General features: G+C 36.4%; 1 protein-coding gene across 2 annotated transcripts in view; it reads right to left on the minus strand.

Annotated features, from left to right (window-relative positions):
* Nucleotides 1-24,875, minus strand: part of TNFSF18 (TNF superfamily member 18) — a 56,537-nt gene that overhangs the window by 5,338 nt on the left and 26,324 nt on the right. For both annotated transcript variants that reach the window (XM_077755993.1, XM_077755994.1), the window contains one exon: nucleotides 4,701-4,879. In XM_077755993.1, coding sequence (XP_077612119.1) covers nucleotides 4,701-4,879 — 179 coding nt within the window. The remainder of the gene's footprint in view (nucleotides 1-4,700; nucleotides 4,880-24,875) is intronic.

Here is a 24,875-nt window from a genome sequence, read left to right on the forward strand (position 1 = left end):
TTTGTGATGCTTATCACATAGCCGGGCAGGAGTGTCAGGTAGGCATTTGGACCTATGAGGATGGAATTTAAGGAGTTGTGATGATATAAATTTAGGAATCTTCACCTTCTAGGTGATGCTTTAAGATGTGAGACTGTGTAAGATTGTCGAGGTAGTGAGTATAGAGAAGAACATTGGAGCACTGCAATGTTTGGAGATCAGGGAAGGAGGAAGAATCAGCAAAGGAGGCTAAGAAGGAAATGCCAGTGAGTCAGAAGGAAAATCTGAAAAGTGTGATGTATTTTAGGGAGAAGTGATTTCAGGGAGACATGATCAGCTGTATCAAATACTGCTAATGGGCCAGAGAAGAGGATAGGGAATTAACAGATGAATTTCAACACGTAGTCATTGAGGTTATTGGCAAAAGTAGTTTCTGCAGTATGATGAGGACAAAACATAATTAAAGTGAATTTAAGTCTAAATGAGAAAAGAAAAATTGAGAATAATTTTGCCGTAAGGGAGAACAGAAAAATTGAGTGGAGCCTAGATTGGGATAAGAGGTTATTATTTTTTCTTGTCTTTGGTTTTGTGTTAACATGAGAGAACTGACAACATGGTTATCTGTTGCCATTCGATGGGAATGTTCAAATAAAGTGGGGAAGGGTAGAATGTAAGAGCTAGGAAATAATTGTTAGAGCAATGTCATCAAGTAGGTAAGAGGGGACAGAATCTGGTTCACGGGTGGCCTTAGATAAGTGTGTGAACAATTCATATGCAGTGACAGGGATGCACACTTTATGTGGGGAAAAAAATGCAGGTAAGTGGTAGATACGATGGGAAGTTTTGGACTTCTTCCCTGCCTACATCTATTTCCTCATAGAACCTGGAGACAAGGTTTTCAGGTGAGAGAGAGAATGGGGAAAACATTGGTAGTTTAAAGAGAAGTCAAAGGAATGAAATAGTCCAGTAGAGGAGAGTGGGGAAATATAGGTTATGACAGTCAAAATCATGAATCAAGTTACATTAACTTAGAAAATAACCTTCAAATTATTATGTCACAAAGCATTTTAAATTAAGATCAGGAAAATAAACACATTTATCAAATTACTCTACTAAAGTATTATTTCAATTACTTTAGAAATGTTTATATATTAAGATATTAAATACAATATTTTGACAAAAGCAAAACAGTTTTGTGCCATGAAGAAACTATATCAAGCATGTTATTCAGTTCATCCTTCTAAGTTTCCATTTTGTGTATCTTTTTATTATACATTGTATTAGTACTTATATATAGCATAATAAATTTGCATATATGTTGGGCTTGTACTCAAAAACATCTTGTTGCAATCAAAAAGTTTGGATTCCTACAATTATGTTTGCTCTTGCAATTATTTCATCCTCTTTTTGGTGTTTCTTAGAAAAAAATGCTGAAATCCATTTCATTTGATCCATGATAGGCATGTGATAGGGATTCCCTTATCTTCAATTTTCTCATTTATAAAATGAAAATAATAACACCTAGCTAACTGAGAGTCTTTATGGGTTTAAATATAATAATTGTTGTGAAGGGCTTTGCCCAAACAGACCTGATCCTGCTCATTAAGTATTAGCTGTTTTGATGATGATACTGATTATAATGAAGAATTGAACAAAATACTTAATTGCCCATATTCCCAGCTAGCATTTTAAGCAAGAGAAACATGTAATTTATAGCCCTTGCCTCTTAGAAGTTTATAATCTTTCTATAAAGACACGATTATACACATGAAGCAATTGGATAACAATATAAATATGAATGAGTGTCAAAATATGTGGCACAGATAGCATCTGTGGTGTCTACTATCATGCATAACGAGTGTGTGGAGAAACCTAAGGCCATGGACAAATTAATTGCCAGAAACTGAAACCCTGGATACTATACTTGGACCCATTTGATGTACTTAGAACTACAGAAACCACCACTGATATTCTCTATTGCCACAGATGAAAATCTGTCTAATCACAAAAATCATCTATCTGGCAGCAAGGTATAGTCTTTAGATGAGGAAATGAAATAGATGATCAAGGGATATCCATTTTTCTAAAAGTCTTTTTAAATTTATCTTCCTTATTATGTCAATAGTAAGGATGCAAATATTAATCACTACAATCTATTCAAAGCCTACTGTGTGTTCATCTCTATACTGTCCCATTCATACTGACTGCAAGTCTATGGGATGAGAGCTAGCATGCTCATTTGCAGACAAGGAAGTATGTCTGAGAGGGATTAAGTAACATCAACTCAACATCATGCAGCTGATAAGGAGATATGCTGAGCTTCAAACAGCCTGTCTGACTCAAAAGTCTCACCCCCAGGACTCTGTGTGGCTGTTTCTACGTATAATTCTGGTCATGTTTGGAAGGGGTAAATATCCATTTATTAGAAGCATATGGGACTTTTATCGAGTTAAATTCATTTTTGCTTAGAAGGACCCATTGCTCTTTTAATTTCCATGTTGATTTAAACCCAGATTTAAATGCTTGGGTTCAAATGTCCAAAATAATAATTCTTTCTACAAACCAACCCCAATCAGATCATCAATTGGAAATAGAATCTATTCTGCTTTTAAGTTCAAGCACAACTCCTTTTGGAAGTATCCTTTATTTCATTGAAAGAAAGGGTGGAGGGAGAAAAAAAAATGTCCTTCCAAGGAAATTTCTGTTGGTCTAAAAAGAGTAAACCTTCCTGTCTAATACTTTTTGGATTAGTGCCTAGAGAAGTTGGAAAGTGGGATTTTGTATATAAGAACTACAGTGGAGACCAAAAAAAACACTCCTGGGTTCATGGATGTTGTGAGAAGGTGGAAGCAGCCACTTCATAATGACTCACCATCCGCTAGCCACTCATGCCTCCTTTCCTAAGATACTTATTTGTGGTCAATTGGGAAAGGGAAGCACAAGCAAGTGGGAAATGGAATACTTGAGTTAATATCATTGCATTGGCAGCCAGGCCATTGACTATTCTATAGGAAATAAGACTTTATGGCATCCAATCAGGACAATATTCTAAGAACCTTTTAAATTTTCCAAAATTTGAAATAGATTCTGGACTATTTGATTAGAGGCAGAACCTTTCACTGAGAAGATGTATGTTGTCTAACTTAGAGAATGAGAGCTCATACACATGGGATTGGTCAAGTTCAATTCTGGAAAGAGGGGTCCTAGGTGCTGCTGGCATTATTAGACTTTCTCTTAGTCTTTGCAAGAGCAATCATTGATTCCCCAGTGATATGAAGGAATTGATGACTCCTATAACATAGTCTATGTTTTTCAGGTCCTCTAGATAAAACTTGAGGTGATTTTTAGAGGGATAAAGTACTTCCAAAGTTAAGCTATTGCTATTCATACCCTTCCCTTCTTCAGAAATGAAAACACTCAGAATTCCTGACAATTCTTTTCTTTCAGCTCATAGCTTCATTGCCTCAGAAAGTTGACTTTTCCTTGATACATTCCTGGAGAGAGTAGAGATATGATTAGAAATGCCTCTGTTGCATACCCTTGTGTACAGTTAGGGAATACAGATTGATGGGCTCCTGTGTAAAAATTTGCCAAAGCTACACTTGCCCTAACTAAATTAACAACAGCAACCACCATGTACTGTTTCCTCCTCCATCTTTTCTCAGTTGCTTTCAAATATCTTAAATAGTAGAACCTTATCTCTGAAACCTTCATTGGCCTTAGAAAAATGTTTCCACTGGCACTAATTTCACATCTTAGCCCTTTCTTTAGATAGCCATATACTACCTTATTCTCTCTAAGGCCAAGAACCTTCAAATGTACCCAGAAATGGATTAAATCCTAAATTAAATAAAGCATTTATTATTTTCTTTTTGGTCAGTGCTATGTAGTCAACAGTAAGAAAAACTTCTAAGAAGAACCCAATATATCTCCATTTCCTTTACTAGACCAACAACTTGGACTGGAGCTCAAAGGGAAATTTCTAATAAGCATCAGGGGCTTCCCAAATAGCAATGTGCTTTCTCTTTCCCCCATAAAACCTTTCCTGATCACCCTAGCCCAAAGTCATTGTCCCCTATTTTGAATTACTAAAGCATTTATGTTCCCTTAGGCAAATTATTAATTATTGTATTTTATAGCTAGAAGGGGCATTGTAATGAGCAAATCATTCTCCTACCACCAATTTTCAAATGAAGAAACTGAGATCTGGAAGGTTAAATATCTTTCTTAAATTCATATAATTAGGGAGACTTAGAACCAGAATCCAGATCTTACTCCTAGTTCAGTGCCATTTCCTTTCACAAAGATGCACTAGCCACCTGTCACTTACCTTATTCTGTCTTGCATTATTTTATGTCTTTTCCTCATTAAGACTATAGCTTGCATCCCCTTCCTTGAAGGCAAGCGTATGTTCTTTCCTTTATTCCACCAAGAGGGTTTAGCAGAGTTCCAGAAAGGGAGAAAATATTCCAAGGCATCTGTCAATTGACTGATTTAATTAAGTGATTCTAACTCAGTGATATGCAGCTAACATTTAGCACTTTCTAATACCTTTCATCAAAACATTTAGGTATACCTCAAAAGACATGACAAAATTGAAATTTTGTTTACATTATCTGTACCCACATGTCATTTTCTTCCAACTAACTCTAATGATACTGATAACAATAACTAGACTTACAAAAGAAAAATAGCAACCTTAGGTACTATTGTCTCCTTACCTTGAGTGGAAGAAAAGTAAGAATTAGTGTACTGAAGGAGCAAAGAAACAGCAAAATAACTATTGGTGAGTAGAGGAGCCATTGCTTCCAGGGTGGTCTGTGTGTTCCTTGAGGGCCTGAGTGGCTTAAAGGCATGTCTTCCATGTGGCTCAAATGTATTCTCTGCAGGAATAAGAGCTCTGGAAAGCAGAAATTCACAAGTGATGGGGCAATGATGCAACTAGTCAGTTTTGTGGTATGGTAATTAATAGTGGGTGTAAGAGGCGGGGTTTTCCTTCTGATTCTGTGTGTTGGAAAATGATACTTTTGGGCTAAGTGCTGACTCTCGTTTGGCACCAGACCAAATGCCTGAAAGGAACAGAGGCTTGAAGCCAACACAGGCAGGATGAAAAAAACCAACACAAGGAACGTTCAGAGGGAAAAAAATTCTTTCCTAACGCACAAAGAAGTACAGGGCTATACAGCATTACAAATTATTTTTAGATAAGAAAATTGCTTTTATAAGAAGAAATAAAGTTCAAGATCAAGCCCTATCATATTCTAGATACTATGCATGTGTAAGGCAGGGTTTGGGGAGCTAAGCAGGCTAGGGTTCATGGTTTGGAAAAAATAAATGATTTTATCAGTTTCTTAGATATAAAATATGTTCATTTTGAAATAGTCTCTGGAAGACAACTGCAGTACTAGCATTTCTTTTCTTTCTTTCTTTCTTTTTTTTTTTTTTTGCAGTTAGCTGAAATATACCTTTATTTGTCTTTTGTATTTTTTCAGCTGTGACAAAGTAAACACCTCTTTTTTTAAGGCTGCTGTTTATATAACATAAGATATCAGTTGGCATATCCTGAGACAAACCCCACAAGTAGAACAAAGGTAGATTACAATTAGTTGTTTTGTAAAAAAGTGTAAAAGCCCAGTGTTTATTTCAGCTTTGCACACACTGTGTAATAATGAAGTATATCTGGAACCATACGCATTTAGAGACCATCATTATAACAATGCTGTACTTCACTCCGTTATTTGAGTTGAGAACTAAAGCTAAGTGGAGTCAGAGTCTACCAGTTTATTCCACAAATTCATCCCAGTTAGAAAACAATTAAGAATTAAAACAACATAATGCCTTTAAAAAATATAAATACAACAAGCTCAGCTCTCTCAAATTTCATCATTTTAAAATCCTGAAAATTCAATGCTGGCATCAAAGTTATTACACACAAAAATATTTTCCTACACCCTGTGATGTGAGCTTACACTCCAAAATATTTGAGCGTCTTCCTGGCACCAGAAAGGCTGATTTACTCGTTCTCAGTATGTCAGTCTTTCTATCTGTTAAGTGGAATACCTACCTTTTTAACATAATGCCAGCACCAAGTACTAGAAAGAACATAGATTTTTTTTTTTAATGTTTCATTTATTTCTAGGAGAGAGAGAGACAGCGTGAGCAGGGGAGGGTCAGAGAGAGAGGGAGTCACAGACTCTGAAACAGGCTCCAGGCTCTGAGCTGGCAGTCAGCACAGAGCCCGACGCGGGGCCCGAACCCACGAACCGCGAGATCATGACCTAAGCGAAAGTCGGACGCTTAACCGACTAAGCCACCCAGGCGCCCCGAACATAGATTTTTAAATCAGACCTGAGAGGGGAGCCTGGCACTTCCCAGCCCTCACCTGGCCTTCCACATGCTATTTGACTTCTCTGTGTCCTTACTTTTAAAAATGGAGAAAATTCCATTTCATAAGGCATGAGAATGAAATAATATGAAAAATTTGGCTCATATGAGATGTTCCATAACAGTTTCTCTCTTCTCCACCCCTCCTAGAGATGTTCAAGACTGAGTCAATTATAAAATCCTAGAAAATGATTTAAAAGAAATATTTATGATGGTGTTAATTCAACTGAAGTTCATTTAAGTAAAAGGAGTTGAAATGAAAGTATTTTGGAGAATTTTTTTTAATCCGCGAGAAAGTTTTTTTTTTTTTTTTCCCAAGTGAAAGAGGAAAAGGGTAGAGATTTAAGATTTAAGATCCTCATTTACGGAAGAGGAAGCTGAGAATAATAGAGGCTGAGTGGTAGATCACATCACCAATGGTGGGTACAGTGGAAAGGGAAGCTGAGTGCAGGGAAACTGTTTTGTTACTTAACCTTAGTTTAGTACCATGCTATTTGTAGCAATATTTCCCACTACGTTGTCACAGTTTTAACTTGGTCCTCTGTTTTACCTTGATCAATAAACTGTCGCTAGAGAAGAGTCCAGAGTCCCAGACGAACAGATTTTCAGCACAACAGTGTTTCTGTGAGTGTGCTAGATGCTGAGGTGCAGAGATGAACAACAACTTGACCAAAGAAGAATGGGACATGGTACCTAGAGCTCCTATAGTCCTGTCACATCTGTAATGCACAGGTTCCCTGCTTCTCTGAACTGCTCCTTCTCTTGTCTTGCCTCCAAGTTTTAGATGGAAATGACTCTGCTTACTCACTTCAGTAAACATTTATTCAAATGAGGAACTGCTCCAAATAAAATCCATTTCTTGATTCTGCCCTTAGCCAAGGCTGGTTTCTTCTGTATCCTCGATAATTATTTTGACCTAATGAAAATATCTTAACAAAGATAACATGCTTATCTCCAGAAGAATACATTCTGGGCCTTATTTTCATGAAGCAGCATTCAGAAATGAAGAAATTTCAAGTTAGGAAAAGTGATAGGAGGGAAGATTTTTTGAAATTTTAGAATGATGAGTCACCATTGGTACCCTTTTGGTGTCAGCTGTAAGAATTTACATCTCAGATGTGACATCTTAGGATTTGATAAGAGGTACAAGAGCTCAAAACTCAAGCTTTTGTACTTATAACTTGTTGCTGGCTCACACACTTAGAATGAGATTTTTATTTAATTAAATACAAGCACAAAAGCATGTTGAACACTTACTGTCAGCCTGTTGCTGTGGTGAGAACTTAGGGGGATACAAAAAGTCATAGGTGTCAAAGAATTTTGCTACCTAACTAATTTAAAACCTTAAACATAGGGAAGCAAGTGCCCAAATGAATACTAGAGGACAGAGCTTCAGAGAACAGAATATCTGGATAAAATAGCTGAGGACACAGGTTGGAAATGGATTGAGAGAAGAAAGGAGGGAGATCTTTCCTGAGGGAGACATAAAACCTGAGGAATGTTCAGAGGCATAAACATCGGCAAAAGTTAGAAAACGTTTTCAAAGCTCAATATGAACAAAGGCAAAATGCCAAATCTTTGAACGGATCTAATAGCTCATACTCAAGAGCTGCAAAATGAGGAATTTCAGAAAAAGTAGCAAAAATATCTTTCTATATTTTTCAGATTTAAAAAAAGCATGCAACATATGCTTGGTTAAGCTATTTTAACTATACTCATAGTTTTGAATTCAAATGAATTATAGATGTGGAAACTTGGCTCTAGTTCAGTCATTGACCACATTATACTAAAATGAATTGGGAACCTATTATGTATCTTCTATGTGCATGAATGTTTACATTTGAATGTCAAGCAGCCCTGTATGGACATCTCTATGTGTAAAAATGAAGAGACTGGCATTGAAGAGGATAAATCACTTGCCCATACTCATAGAACAGGGATTGAATCCCCATCTTTTGGATCCCAAAACTCATATTTTCCTACCTCTCTATGCTGAAATACATGCCAAGTCGTTGCTGTGTGAAGTAAATAGAGTGGGATGTGTATTACAATCTGTGAGAAAATATTAGATGGACATCAGATTCCTCCAGAATCCTGTATTACTCAGGTATGCACTCCTTGTCATGTTCCTTTATACACTATTTACCATGACTTAATCCTTGTGATAGTGTATGATGTAGCATTTTCATTGAGAAATATTCAATATATCAGAACTCAGTGAAGAATAGTGCACATCTGATTTTGCCTACTCTAAGATATCAGAGTATTCATCTTATAACAAGTAGGGCCCATTTGGCTTGAAGTTACATCAATAGATGATAGATGATAGATAGGTAGGTAGGTAGGTAGATAGATAGATAGATAGACAGATAGATAGACAGACATGATACATAAATAGGGTCTTAAAATCAGAATTTTTAAAAAGTAATAACAGTATCTGTTAAGATTAATAAATGCTTTGTAAAGAGATTATGTACAGTTCATTAAACAGAAATATATATAACATACATATTTATACACACATATGTACGATAAATTCTAAAATACATACAGAGACTTCTCATATGAATCTTCAGATCATTGTCTCTAAGGAACTAAAAACAACCCTAATCAGAATGGTCTAGAAAATAGTTTAAATTCAAATTATGCTTTCACTATTTCACTATAGAGAAAATCCTAAAGACTCCACCAAAAAAACTCCTGGAACTGATCAATGAAATCAGTAAAGTCACAGGATACAAAATCAATGTACAGAAATCTTTTGCATCCCTATACACTAATAATGAAGCAGCAGAAAGTGAAAGTGACTGTTAAGAAAATAATCCAATTTGCACCTGCACCAAAAACAATAAAATCTTTATCTAGAAATAAACTTAACCAAAGAGGTGAAAGACCTGTTCTGAAAACTATAAAACACTGATGAAAGAAATTCAAGACTATACAAAGGAATGGAAAGACATCCCATGCTCATGGGTTGGGAGAACAAATAACATTAAAATATCTATACAATGGAAAGCAATCTACAGATTTAATGCAATCCCTATCAATATACCAACAGCATTTTCACAGAACTATAATAAACAATCCTAAAATTTGTATGGAACCACAAAAGACCCCAAATAGCCAAAGCAATCTTGAAAAAGAAAAATAAAACTTCAAGTATCATAATTCCAGACTTCAAGCTGTATTACAAAGCTGCAGTAATGAAAACAGTATGGTACTGGCACAAAAATAGAAATCTAGATCAATGGAACAGAATAGAAAACCCAGAAATAAACACACAAATATAAGGTTAATTAATCTTCAACAAGGGAGTAATGAATACCCAATGGAAAAAAGATAGCCTCTTCAACAAATGGTGTTGGGACAAATGGACAGCTACATGCAAAAAAAGTGAAACTGGACCACTTTCTTATACCGTACACAAACTCAAAATAGATTAATCATTCATGTGAGACCTGAAACAATAAAAATGTTGGAGGTGAGCACAGGTACTAACTTCCTTGACACTAGCTGTAGCAGCATTTTTCTAGATATGTATCCTGAGGCAAGGAACATAAAAGCAAAAATAAACTATCAGGGCTACATCAAAATAAAAAGCTCTGCACAGTGAAGGAAATAATCAACAAAACTAAAAGACAACCTATGGAATGGGGAAAAATATTTACAAATGGCATCTGTTAAAAGGTTAGTATCCAAGATATATAAAGAACTTATAAAACTCAACACCCAAAAAACAAATAATCCAATTAAAAAATGAGAAGAAGACATGAACAGACATTTCTCCAAAGAAGACGTATAGACACCCAACAGACATGTGAAAAGATACTCAATGTCACTCGTCATCAGAGAAATGCAAATCAAAACTGTAATGACATATTACCTCACACCTGTCAGAATGGCTAAAATCGAAAACAAGAAACAAATGTCAGTGAGGGTGTGGAGAAAAAAGAATATTCATGCGCTATTGATGAGAATGTGAACAGCTGCAGCCACTGTGGAAATACTTGTCCATCAGTTATCAAGTTCTTAATGTACTTGGAACATAGAAGACATTCAGAAATGTTTTCTAAATGAAAAGAAGGGAAAAACATGTTCTTTTGTTATATTTTGGAATCACTTCATATTAGAAAAGACACAAACTTTCTTTACTCATTTAGATTCCCATTGCCAAAACCAACAAGTCTAGCCATGAGCCAGAATATCTAAATGGAATCATGTAAGGCCAGTAATAAAAATGGAAAATCAGAAGATAAGGTGTCACATAGGTTTCTGTATGAACACATGTCACAGTTATGGTGTTGAATGCAGTAAGCATAATGACCATTCTCTACTGGTGGAACTGGCATGTAGTAGTTTGTCAAATAGGGAGACCAAGTAGAAAAGTAAAGGGAAAGATATATATCCTCTTTGCCAGAGCTACCCAAAGAAATCCAGGAGATTTGAGGAATGATTAGTCTCAGGAATATTAACACCCTCTTATTTCTGATAAGTTGATAGGTATGCAAAACTCATCCTTCTCTGATGATCTATGTGATCTTTTGTACAAGATATGATTTAACAGCAATGCTCATTTATTATAGCTTCTAAGTTGATGTTTGATGGTTTTAAATAAAAAGTGATGTGCCATTTTGCATAATGGAAAATCTATTTTTAGTCCAGATTCCAAGTAGGAAGTAATTCTTCAAATTTTGTATTGTTTTCTTGTCTGGTTTGACTTGCTTTTTACAGGTGGCTCAGGAAAGAGACAAATATACAAGGCTGCTAAAGCAAAAAGTGTGATAGTAGGATGAGAACAAACTATCTGACTTTATTGATGGTAAAGGAAAGTTTTATAAGGAGGCAACATCTGGGCTGAGAAACATACCTGAAAAGAGAGGTTGACCAGATGGAAAAAAAACTCATAATATATCCTTCCCCTAAGCTAACAACTACAATTCACCAAATATATTAATATATAATATGTGTGTGTTATATTGATAGTTTCTGAAACAGCATAATATATAAATGTGTGTTTCTTGTAGTATAATGTATAAATATATACTCAATGTATGTGTAAGTGTGTGTGTGTGTGTGTGTGTGTGTGTGTGTGTGTGTGTGTGTAGTCTTACAGCTTCTCAGGCACTTTACTTGGTAGTGGAGACATCAGAAGAAGTAAGGCAGGGTCTCTGATCTTAAGGAATCCATTGTCTGGTAATTGCTGATTTTTTTTTTTTTATATTTGATCTTTCCCAACTTGGCATGGAATACATGTTTCAATTTCAAAATAATTTTCACTTATCTTTTTTGTGTGATTTTTATATAACTTCTTCAGAGTTACCAGTTAATTCAATTCAGGTGAGAACTGGCAAAGCATCTAGAGTTGTTCAGGCCAAGGAACTTGTCTATCCAGTTCGGTGACGCTAGCCATGAATACGGTAGGATGTTCCACCATGAGGAGGAAATCCCAGGCTGGTGTGCCAATGGAAAAAACACTGAATCACAGTCAAGATTGTAGAATGTTGCTTAATGGAATGGCGCCAACCAAGGTAGCAGGCAGTTTCCATTTGCTAAAAAAAGAACAAACAACCCTGAGGAGTTAGCTATGAATATTATACTAAGATAAGGTCCAGATCATTTCAGGGCTTTTGCTACCCAATAAGCCTAAATGAGATATTTTTGGCTGAAAACAAGGATATTCTCCTCCCTACACGTACACAGCCTTTTATATCCACTTCTGGTCCCTCATCCTGTGCATTCATAGATCATGTCAGACACCACCCACTCTGACTGCAATATCACTGAGTGCTGATTTCAAATGTAAACCATAAAAAAAGAGGATAAAAAATTATGAAGAGTGAAAGCAAGGAAGCAGATGCCTGCTGTCTTCCAGGCACTGTGTTTAAAGTGTAAATTCTCACATGAGTGGCTAGGTTTCTTTAATCCTCACATCAGCATTACATAGGAGCCCATGTTAGTCACATTCTGTAAATGAAAACATTGAGATTAAGAGCTGTTAGCAACTTAACCAAAGTCACAAAACTACAAACTCAAATCCAGATCCATTTAACTCCTTTGGTAAGAGAAGGATTTTAAAGTCAGAAACAGTTAACAATGTTAAGGATCCTGAAGTGCGACTTCTGAATATGACATCTAATATAGCTTTTGAAGGGAAACTTAGTAAATAATTAGTATCTTTTTTAAACACACATCATTTTTTGCTCTGTATTCAATTTCATATTCTTTTATTTCTCCTTGTCTCAAGATGACTCAGGTTTGCAGATGGAACCAAATGTGAATTAAATTTAAATTAGGATAACGATAGTCATTGTGGTGGGAATATCAAAAGTATTTCCAGTCACATAATTTCCCCATGGTGTTAAATTTTTTTTAGCAGAAAATTATGTCAACTGAGAAAAAAGTCTTTACATTCCAACACTGTATTATACATACATTGTATGTATATAGCATACAGTGTATGCTATACGCATACATCTGTTTTTAATTTTATCCTTCATTTAAGGATGAGAGTAATAATAGTAAAATTTATGGGCAAACACAGAATCAGAGGGAGTATTAATTAAAAAAATAACTTAGAGCCAGCTAAAATTGTAGGTTAGTTGCAGTAGTTTCAATGTAGAAGAAAATAGAAGTCACAAAAGGTTCAAAGAGAAGAAGATAGGACAGTTACTGTGGCAAAGATGACCCATTATTTCAACAGCCGTTGGAGTCATTTATAAATGTGCTAAAAACACAAAGACTGGTGTGAAGATTCTGCTGATAGTAATATTGACAGAAATCATGGCAGCAATAACAGCTAACATTTATTGAGCACTTTGTCTTTTAGGAGTTGAGAAGCTCATAATAAGGACTTGATTGATTTGAAGTCAGCCTATGGGTAAGACTATTTTAGGTTCAAGGTAGGAAATAGATAAATTCACCACCAATTGAATTTCTATGAACACGAAAAGCATGTGGTTTACCGGTGAATGGAGGGACAGACAACAAAATGTCGTGGACTTCTGAAATGAATGAGCTAAGGAAAGGAGAAATGGCTCTGACTCCATCTTTTCCTTTTTCCAAGTCTAGCTGCAGTTTGTTCACCTCACTTTTGCACCGTGGCTGGAGCTGGTGGACACGGGGAACACAGACCTTCCCCACTAGTGTTGTTCTGCTGTGTTATGTGATAGGAGAAAGAGCTTCAGGAAAGCACTTTGATAAGATACAAAGAACGTAGCCAAGAAGAGGTCAAGAATTCTAGATTCTAGATCTGAAAACTTTAAAGCCTTATACAAATATGAGATGTTTAGGATGCTTTCCTGCCTTTGAAATTGAATATACCAAAGCACTTCACACTTTGCCAGTTAGTTTATTTTATTCTCTGTTTCAGAGTTTTCTGTTTGTTTCATGCACACTCACATACACACAGACACACCATACATTAATTTATTATGGGGAAATGAATAGAACTATAAAGTAGCCGAATTTGTAGTGTTTATTTAGTTGCTGTGTTCACATATCTGAGAATTCAAACACTCTTGAGTCTAGTATGTGAGTGTACAGATGGGATCCTTAGGATGTTCTTTTGTTGTCTTGCAAGTCTAGAATGTAAAAGCTGGAAATGATTACTTTAACTCTTGCATTTTTCCAATTAGGGAACTGTGGATACTACTTAAAACTCTTGATGAATTACTAGTATTTCTCTAAGTAATTAAATACTTACTTAAAAAGTGTTGCAGTGCTGGTTTTGGTACAAGATGGTGACATAGGAAGCTCCTGAACTCACCGCCTCCCCCGTACACATCAACTGCGCAGCTACACATAAAATAATTCCCTCTGAAAGAAATCTCAAACTACCTGAGCAACCACTACACATTGAGTATTGATCACCATATTAAATATGGTGGGAAAGGCTGAGACATACTGTCATCATAAACCCCATTCCTACCAAAGGAATATACAGAACCCTCAACTCCCAGCTCCTCCATGAGGAGTGAAGGGTTTGGACTCCACGTTTAGCATCCAAATTTGAAAACTCCCACTTCCAAACCAAGGATGGTCCTCCAAAGCACCTCACTTTGAAGCCACTGGACCTTGCACCAGAGACCCACAAAACCAATACCAAAAAAAGACACAATTGTTAACAGGCTCTAGAGGACTCCTACAGCTATACCCTAGGGCCTAGCAGAAGCAAAGAAATGTCCAACTCCCAGTCTTTCTTTGAAAATGGCCTATTAATATTAAAAGCTTTTGCTTAAAGGCCAAGCTTCTTTTTTAGTACACATCTAAAAGGTAACTGCCATCCTCCTCAGAGAGTAGGGAAGCCAGCGGAGGCATCCCCCACCTTATCCCTCTAGCCTCCTTCAAATCACCAGTATCTCCCAGAATGGGGCTTATACACATACCTTCATCTCAGCTTTAGCTGCTACCACCTAACCCTGGAGTACCTGGCTCTGATAACCAGTAGGTCTTCCATTCACAATTCCCACAGAACTCTAGAGAACAAAGAAACAGTCCTCAGCCATCTATCCCCACAGAGCTCAGTGCAGAGTGAGCAGGTAAAAATGCCCACTTCCCAGCCTTCACCTGAGAAGGGTCACTTTCAGTACTTTTAAGGCTGCTGCCCGAGGGTCAATTGTTTAATTTGGCATGCTACTAAGGGCTCACTTAGATCTGCCCCAGCGACCAGGGAAGCTAATGAACACATCTCCTGCTCTCTCCCTCTTGCTCATGCGAAGTCCCCAGTATCTCCCTGAACAAAGCTGGTACACATGACGGGTACCCGAGGTTTTGTGCCTGCTGCCCAAGGGATGAGCTTCTGGATCACCCTGCTCTCATAGCCAATGGAACTTGCATTCACGAACAAATCCCAGAGGACTGTGACAAACAAGGCATTCTTAATGGACACAGAAGTACCCCCATTGGCTTTACACCTGGGCCAGATGAGAACAGGCAAAAATGCCCATCTCCCAATTTTCCCTGGAAGGAAGGAGTAACTAAACTCAAGGGGCTCACTGCTTAGGGTGCATTATGTTGAACACAACCTAAGGAAGTATGAAAGCAGAGAATTTTTTATTACTTGTTACAAGTAAGAAAACAGAAGATAGCTCTTAAAGCACTGTCTCCCCATGGACTTAGTACAGGAAGCTATTATTCAGTGAATTAGGGGGTAGGGGCAGAAAGTTTGCATGTATCTTAAGGAATTTACACAAATTTTTAAGCATTTTGATTATTGCACATACCTAGCAAATGAATGTGTTACTGAATACATGGTATGTTCAAAAATGGCAGAAAATCCCACCCATAGGAGGATCTTAGTATTATAATGAGCTATAGATAACTTCAGGATAGTGGGACAGAAATGTGAAGGGCTTCTATATAGGTTCTCCACACTAAGTAGCTCACATAAGGTGCTATCAGGTGAAACACTTAGCAAGGACCTAGCAAATGAAATATCTAGCTGGGCATCTCCTTGGTGGGAACTGCTGTTTATGCAAAACAAAACACATTCCTTTCCTGCTTTTTTCCTTTCCCCCTCCTCCTTTCTACTGATAATGTTCTGCCCTCTGATTTGAGGATCTCCTTTTGCATTTTAGCTAACAATGGGGCCTAACTACATATTTTCCCAACTGCTACTTAAGGGTCCAGCTTCTGGTCGACCTGAACCCAGGTTGGTATAGGCATACTTTCAGATACAGGGAGGCACCAAGAACCCTTTCAGCTTGGGTATTAGAGAGACCAGTATTAGATACAACCACCCTCCAGTTTTTTCCCCTTCATAATCTTCCACCGGCCAATTATGATTCTCTAACATTCCACTAGGCACAACTTTCTAGAGAAACCGTCCCTTGACCTTTTCATCTTAGTTAAGTGCCTCTTCCATTTGCTTTCAGACTTCATCATATTTATTCATATTACAGCATTTACCATCCCACAGTATAATCATCTGCTTACTTATACATCTAGCGGTGATTTTTTTTTTCTAATCTCTTTACAACCAAAACCTATTTGAGGCCTGGCCCATAGGTGATTCTCAATGAACACTGGATGGATGGATGGATGGATGGATGGATGGATGGGCAGATGGGTAGATGGATGGCTTATTAACATTAGATCATCACACAGCAACACCCAGGCCAGATTCAGCTCCCAAGGCTTGAGTTTACAAGTACTATATGTTCTTCCCATTTTACTCACACTAATCAGAATCAGCTATCACCAGAGCCAAGTCTGCGTTGAATTTTTTGCTTCACATTTAACTTCATGATTGTTTTTCCCTTAGGTATCATAACACTGATAACTTTTTTTTATTATTATACAGCAGAGATCTGGTGGTCTCACAGTTGGCTATAATGCTCCAACCTCTCTCTCCCATAAGATTCTGACTGCTGAGAGCTTTGGGAGGTAACACCAAAGACAGAAAGCAGAGCAGTGTTTGTGCTCATCATGTTGCCTAAATCCTGTAGTATAAACAGCATAACTCATATTAGTCCTGTCCAAACTGGAGACCCAGTAGCACCCTGCCTGTGATTTATAATTACCAGGATTTTACTAGATACGCTGTAGGCACTGAGTGATTACCCTGTATGTTTGTTTCCTGATGTATATCAAACTAAGCTGTAACATAAACAATGCCACAAAACCACATCCTGTTAAAGAACTAAATACAGTGAGTAGATTGTTACCAAGAGGAATAATCACGATCAGCTCATCTAAAATGGACTGAGCAGCTGGCCTGCCTTCCAAGCAACTCTTGAGTTTGTTGTCAGTCTAGTTGTGCTCTCTTTCACTTACCTTGGTGCATTGTACCTATCTCCATAATAGTATTTGTGTCTGTATGTTAAGCTAAAGCCCCTGAAGGACTAGAACTGTGTTTATATCCACTGTACCTCTCATAGTATGGGTGCTCAATAAATGTGTATGGGTGAGTGAATGAGTAAATGAAAGAATATATTGATCCTTCTTAAGTCAAATGTTACATATAATTTGAATTATCTTTCCAAGTAGGAATGAGCTTACCTATCACCTTTCACACATTTTGTCCTATATTTTATAATTTATGAGCCAAAAACATACATTGAGGAAACCAAGTGGATTCTCTGGCCTTGGATCAAAACAAAATTAACTGGCTCCTACTGTAGTCAGACCCAACATCTTGCTTTCATTAGGATCATTTCTTTGCTTGTTTCTTAAAATTGTGACTGATAAGATATGTAAAGAAAGATAAGTTTACACATTTGGATTTAAATGAGAAAGCTGAAAATAAGATATTGTCAAAGTAGAAATACATTATGCCCTTAAAGTGCAGGGTGGTATGCAAAAGGAGTTCAGAAAATAAAGATAGTTAGATGGAATTCATAGGATGAAGAAAGGGGACTTTGGCCTTCAATTTTTTTTTAAATAGTTTATTGTCAAGTTGGTTTCCATAAACACCCAGTGCTCATCCCCCCAAGTCCCCTCCTCCATGCCCATCCCCCCCCCCCCCCGACACCCATCAGTCCTCTGTTCTCAGCAGTCAAGAGTCTCTCATGGTTTGCCTCCCTCCCTCTTCCCCACTATTTCCCCCCTTCTTCTCCCCCACAGTCCTCCATTAAGTTCCTCCTAATCCTCCTATACGTACAAACATATGGTATTTGTCCTTCTCTGCCTGACTTATTTTGCTCAGCCTAACACTATCAAGTTCTATCCATGTTGCTACACATGGCCAGATTTCATTGTTTCTCATTGTCATGTAGTATTCCATGGTATAGCTAAACCACATCTTCTTGATCCATTCGTCTGTTGATGGACACTTAGGCTCTTTCCATGTTTTAGCTATTGTTGAGAGTGCTGCTGTGAACATTGTGGTCCATGTGCCCCTATGCATCAGCACTCCTGTATCCCTTGGGTAAATTCCTAGCAGTGCTATTGCTGGGTCATAGGGGAGTTCTACTGTTAATTTTCTGAGGAACCTCCACACTGTTTCCAGAGGGGATGCACGAGTTTACATTCCCACCAACAGTGTAGGAGGGTGCCCATTTCTCCACATCCTGTTTGGCCTTCAATTTTTACCCATAAAAGCATCCCTGAAAACAGCAGCAGTAAACAAGTGACACATGCTCAGAAGATATGTATTTTAAGAAATGGAGAAAGTCAAATAGAAGACAACATTTTGGCTACAATTGTGTTGGTGAGAGGTTTCCTGTTCAGCTATACAAATATGTGTTCATGAAGCCTTACTATTTTAGCCTTTAGCTAAAGACTCTCAAGTGAAATATCAGTTCATGTTTCACTTTTCAGATACCCATGGTGATTATTCTATGCAACTTCTCTGTTCAGGTGGACTCCCTCCATTGGGGGTCCTAAATACTGATTGCTACATACCCATTGCTTCTATCCCCATCATTCTACAGTACCAAATCCAATTGTCTTGTCTCAGTCATTATTTCATTTGACCTCTTTGTAGGTTTTAACATTATTAACCAAACACTTCTTGAAAACCTTTCTCAGCTTAGTTTCCAGCTTAACATTCTTTTCTGGTTCTCTGTGTCTTTTTGTCTCATCTTTATGCATCTCTATGAATTCTTTCTTGATTTCTCTTTAATACCATGTCCACTGGAGTTCAGTCCTTCTCTTCTTAAATTACAAAATGTCTCTAAAGAAGGTGCTGTCAGCAAGATGACAGCCTCAAAAACTCTACATACCCATTTCTCTGTAAAAACACTAAGTAAATAACAGACTGACCAAAATAATTTTGTGGGGGGCCCTAGAAACTAGTCAAAGGAGTTAAAAACATATATCCACTCAAAAGCCTGAACACAGATGTTTATAACAGTTTTATTTATAATTGTCAAAACTTAGAAGCAACCAAGATGTCCTTCAGTGGGTGAATGGATAAACCATGATACATCCAGACAATGGAATTTTTTTCAGCACAGAAAAGAAAGTAACTATCATGCCATAAAAAGAAATGGAAAACTTAAATGCAGATTACCAAGTGAAAGAAACCAATTTGAAAAGGCTACATACTATATGATTTCAACTAAATGACATTCTAGAAAAGGCAAAACCATGAAGACAATAAAAAGATCAGTGGTTGCTGAGGGTAAAGTGCAGGGGAGAGATAAGTAGGCAGAGCACAGAGGATTTATACAGAGTGAAAATAATGTATGTTACAATGATGGATATATGTCATTATACATTTGTCCAAACCGATACAATATATAACACCAAGAGTGAACCCTAAGGTAAACTATAGGCTTTGGGTGATTATGATATGTAAGTGTAGGTTCATCCTTTGTAGGAAGGAAGGAAGGGAGGGAGGGAGGGTCATTCTGGTGAGTGACATTGATGATAGGGGAAGCCATGCATGTTTGAGTGCAGGGGGCATATGGGAAATCTCTATGCCTCCTTTTTAATTTTATTGTAAACCTAAAAATATTACTAAAAAGTCTTTTTAAAAATATTTACTCTGTGGAGAAAAAAGAATAAGGAAAAGTGAAGAGAGCCTAGGATACTTATGAGACACCATCAAGTCAATGAATATATGCATGATGGGAGACAAAGGAGGAAGTAGAGGGAGGAAGGAAGAAAAGGAAATGGGCAGAGAGCTAATTTAAAGAAATAATGGTGTGTAACTTCCAAATTTGAGGAAGACATTGATACGTAAATAAAAGAAGCTCAATACATTCCTAATAAGATAAACTCAATTTAAACCAAAGCATGTTATAATAAAATATATTTTATTATATTGAAAATAAGTCAAAAAGAGAATACTGAAAGCTACAAGAGAAAAATAACTCATCCTTTACAGTTGATCTCTAATAAGATTATTAATGGGTTTTTTCAGGAGAAACCTTGTGTGCCAAAAGGCAGTGAGATGATATGTTTAAAATACTAGAAGAAAGAAATGTCAACAGAGAATTCTATGTTCAGTAAAACTGTCCTTTAAAAATAAGAAAGAAATTAAGTCATTCCTAGATAAGTGAAATCTGAGTTTATTACCACTATATCTTCCATACAAGAAGTATAAAAGGAAGCCCTTCAAGCTGAAACACAAAGGTGTTAGTAACTTAAACTATATGAAAAGATAAAGTTGTTCCATAAAGGTAAATACATGGACAAATATAAAAACCTGTATTATTGTGAATTTTGCCTCATAATTCTCACTTTTAATTCCTTTATAGAATTTAAAAGATAAAACATTAAAAAAAACTATAAATCTATGTTAATTGATATCACAATATATAAATATAATTTGTGACATCAATAACAGGTTGGAGAGGGCTAGAGGTATAAGGGAGTAGAATTTTTATATGTGATTGAAGTTAAGTTGTTATCAGTTTAAAATAGATTGTTATAACTTTAGAACGTGTTACGTGACCTCCATTAAAACCACAAAGAAAATATTTATACAATATATACAACGGAAACGAGAAGGAAACCAAAATATGTTATTACCAACTAAACACAAAGGAAGGCAGTAAGGGAGAAAATAAGGAACATATAAGCTATAAGACACACAGATTAACAAGTAACAAAATGGCAATAGTAAGTTCTATCGGTAATTATTTAAATTATTTTAATTGTAATGGCCTAAACTCCTCAGTCAAAAGACATAGATTGGCAGAATGGATTTAAAAACAAGATCCAACTATATGCTGTGTACAGAATGCTCAATTTACACCTAAGGATGCACACAGGTTGAAAGTGGAAGAATGGAAAAATATGTTCAGTGCAAAGTAACCAAAAGGGAGCAGGGGTGGCTATATTAATATTAGACAAAATAGACTTTTAAGTTAAAAACTGTTACCAGTGGCAAAGATGGATTGCGTATAGTAATAAAAAGGTGAATTCACCAAGAAGAGCAATTATAAACATACTTTCACCAAACATCAGACCTCCTAAATAAGCAAACACTGACAGAATTAAAGGGAGAAATAGCTCCACAATAGGAGTACAAGATTTCAGTACCCCACTTTTAGTAATGCCAGAATAACTATTGATCAATAAGGAAACAGAGGATTTGAAAAACAGGCCCATAGACTAATTGGGCCTAACAAACATATACAGAACAATTCCACCCAACAACAGCATAACACACATTTCTCTCATGTACACAGAGCTCATATAATACATATTAAGCCACAAAACAAAGTCAGTAAATTTTAATAGATTGAAGTCATGCAAAATATCTTTTCCAATCAAAATGCAATGAAATTGGAAATCAACAACAGAAGGAAAACTGGAAAATTCACAACTATGTGGAAATTAAACAACACACTCGATCAATGGGCCAAAGATGAAATCACAAAATAGATTAGAAAATATCTTGAGAAAAAAATAAAATAAAGTTATAACGTGCAGAAAAAGCAGTGTTAAAGGAACAATTAAGCTGTAAATGATTACATTAAAAAGAAGATTCCCAAGTCAACCACTTAAATTTACACTTTAAAGAACTGCAAAAAGAACAAAATAAATCCAAGAATAGTAGAAAGAAGGAACTAATAAAGATTAGAGCAGAGATTAAACAAAATAAAGATTAAAAAATAATAGAGAAAAACAATGAAACCGAGAGCTGTTGATTTATTTTTTAAAAAATCAACTAAATTGGCAAACCTTTATCTAATTGACTAAGAAAAAAAGAGAAGACTCGAATAACGAAAACAGAAATGAGAGAACATTACTAACAATTTTATAGCAATAAAAAGAATTATAAGAGAATACTATGAATAATTGTACACAAATAAATTGAATTACCTAGATGAAATGGCCAAATTTCTAAAAACACATAGCCTACTAAATTTAAATCATAAAGAAATAGAAAATCTAAACAAACCTGTAACTAGTAAGAAAATTGAATCAGTAATCAAAAACCTCCCCAAAAGAAAAGCTAAAGCCAAATGATTTCGCTGATGGTCCCTTCAACAAATGGTGATGGAAAGGGTAGGTATCTANAAAAAAAGTTGGATTCTTACCCTACACCATAGATGAAAATTAACTCAAAAGAGATCAAAATCAGTATAAGAGCTAACTTATAAAACTCTTATAAGAAAATAGAAGGGACAATCTTCACAACATTGGATTTGGCAGTGATTCTTGAATGTGACATCAAAAGCCCAAGGGAAAGAAAAAAATGGATAAATTAGACTTCATTAAAATTAAAACCTTTTACGTATCAAAAGACACTATCAACAGAATGAAAAGTTAACCTAGAGAATGGGAGAAAATATTTGCAAATCATACATCTGATAAAAGACTGATATCCAGAATATATAAAGAACTCCTACAGTTCAAAAACAAAACGAAACCCAACTTAAAAAAAAGAAACAGACAAAGAATTTAGACAGGCACTTCTCTAAAGATATACAGATGGCAAATAAGCACTGAAAAGATGCTAATATTATTAATCTTTAAAGAAGTGCAAATCACAAACCACAGTGAAATATGATGTTCTCTCCATTAAGATGGCTATTTAACTAATTAACAAAGTAACAAGTGTTGGTGAGGATGTGGAGAAATTGGAACCCTTGTATTGTTGCTGGTGGGAATATAAAATACCACAGCCACTGTGAAATAGTATGGCAATTCCTAAAAGCTAAACATAAAATTTATATATGATTCCAGCCATTTCGCTTCTGGGTATACATCCAAGAGAATTGAAAGCAAGGACCTGAACAAATATTTGTACCCTTGTGTTCACAACAGTATTATTCACAATAGCCAAAAAGATGGAAGCAACCCAAGTATCCATTGACAAATTAATGGGTAAACAAAATGTATATTATGAGATGAATGTGTTCCCCCAAATTGCCTATGTTGAAGCCCTCACTCCTGGTGTAGCTCTATTTACTACGAAGGCCTCTGAGGGAATAATTAAGTCTAAATAAGGGTGAAGCTCTGATATGATAGGATTTGTATCCTTATAAAAGGAGATACCAGGGGGTAATCTTCTTCACATCAGTTCTAGCAATGATTTTTTGGATTTGACACCATAAGCAAAGTTAACAAAACAAAATAATCAAGTAGGGCTACATTAAACTAAAAAGCTTTAGCATAGGGGCACCTGGGTGGCTCAGTCATTTAAGGGTCTGACTTCAGCCAGATCATGATCTCACAGTTCCTGGGTTTGAGTCCTTGGATTCTGTGTCTGCCACTTCCCGACTCACGGTATGTCTCTCTCTCTTAAAACTAAGCATTTAAAAAAATTAAAAATAAATAAATAGCTTCAGCATAGAAAAAGATGTCGTTAACAAAATGAAAAGGCAACCTATGGCATAGGGGGAAATATTTGCAAACCACATATCCAAAGGATTTATTATCCAAAATATGTAAGGAACTCATACAACTCAGTAACAAAAAACAAATTCCCAATGTAAAAAAATGGGCAAAGAACCTTCTCCAAAGAAGACATACAGAAAAGAAAAAAAATGTAAAATGGTACAGCTGCTGCAGAAAACAGTATGACAATTCAAAAAATTAAAAAAAGAATTACTATATGATCCAGCAACTCCACTTCTGGATATACACCCAAAAGAATATACAGCAGGGTCTCAGAGAGATATTTGTATAACCATGTTCACAGCAGCATGATTAACAATAGCGGAAACATGAAATTGTTAAAAATAGCTCCTCAAACTTTACCTGTTCGAACTATGTATTTTTTTTTTCCACTAACGTACTTCTATATCCAGGAATGGTCATTGGCTCTACTATCCATCCCAACTTGACACCTTGGAATCCACTTTAATCCTCTCTCCCTTGGCCCTAAGATCCTGTCAGTTTACAAATCATGCACATTTAGCCTGTAAGGCCTACCCTTCCCCTTAGTTCAAACCCTCATTTTAATTTTCCTTGCTTCTTCAACAGTCCATTTCACCATTTTCTCCTACTCCACCAACAACATATTGCTGAAAAACGGATCAAAGCACTGCCTTCTGTTGCCTTCTTAGTGCCTAGAAACAAGTCTGAGCTCCTTCTTGAATATCTTCCTACAGTCAACTGATGTTATAGCTTCCTCCCTGCCACGGCCACAGGTCTGCACATTTCCTCAGCCCACAGATCACTGAGTATCTCTCTTTCCCTCACAGATTTGCACTCAGGCCTTCATGTTCTTCTCTCTTCCTGGAAATGTTCTTGCTTCTCCATCTAGAAAATATCAATTCTTCCTCTAAACTCAGATAAAAAAATTTTCCTTACGTTGAGGCTTTCCCTGGTGTTCCTAGGAAAATGTAGACACTTTCTACTCTATATCCCCATTACTGTCTGCCCTTGTCTTTATTCCAGCACATCAGTGATCCCTAGCAATTGTCTATATGCATGTCCATCTCTCCCATGACACTTTGAGCCTCTGGAGAGCAAGAGTCTGTGTTAATGAACTTTGTATTCCCAGAGCTCCTTATAGCACCTAATATATATAATAAGTGCTTAGACTTTAGTTCATTGATTGGAAGAACTGGGAGGAGGAAAGTGCTTTGTAGAAATAAAAAGCAGTGTCAGGATAACAGGCCTTAAGATCTGTGGTTCATGTTTAGCATCTGCATAGTTTCTCCATT

This window comes from Crocuta crocuta, unplaced genomic scaffold (assembly GCF_008692635.1).
Source record: "Crocuta crocuta isolate KB4526 unplaced genomic scaffold, BGI_CrCroc_1.0 scaffold122, whole genome shotgun sequence".
Lineage (NCBI taxonomy): Eukaryota > Metazoa > Chordata > Mammalia > Carnivora > Hyaenidae > Crocuta > Crocuta crocuta.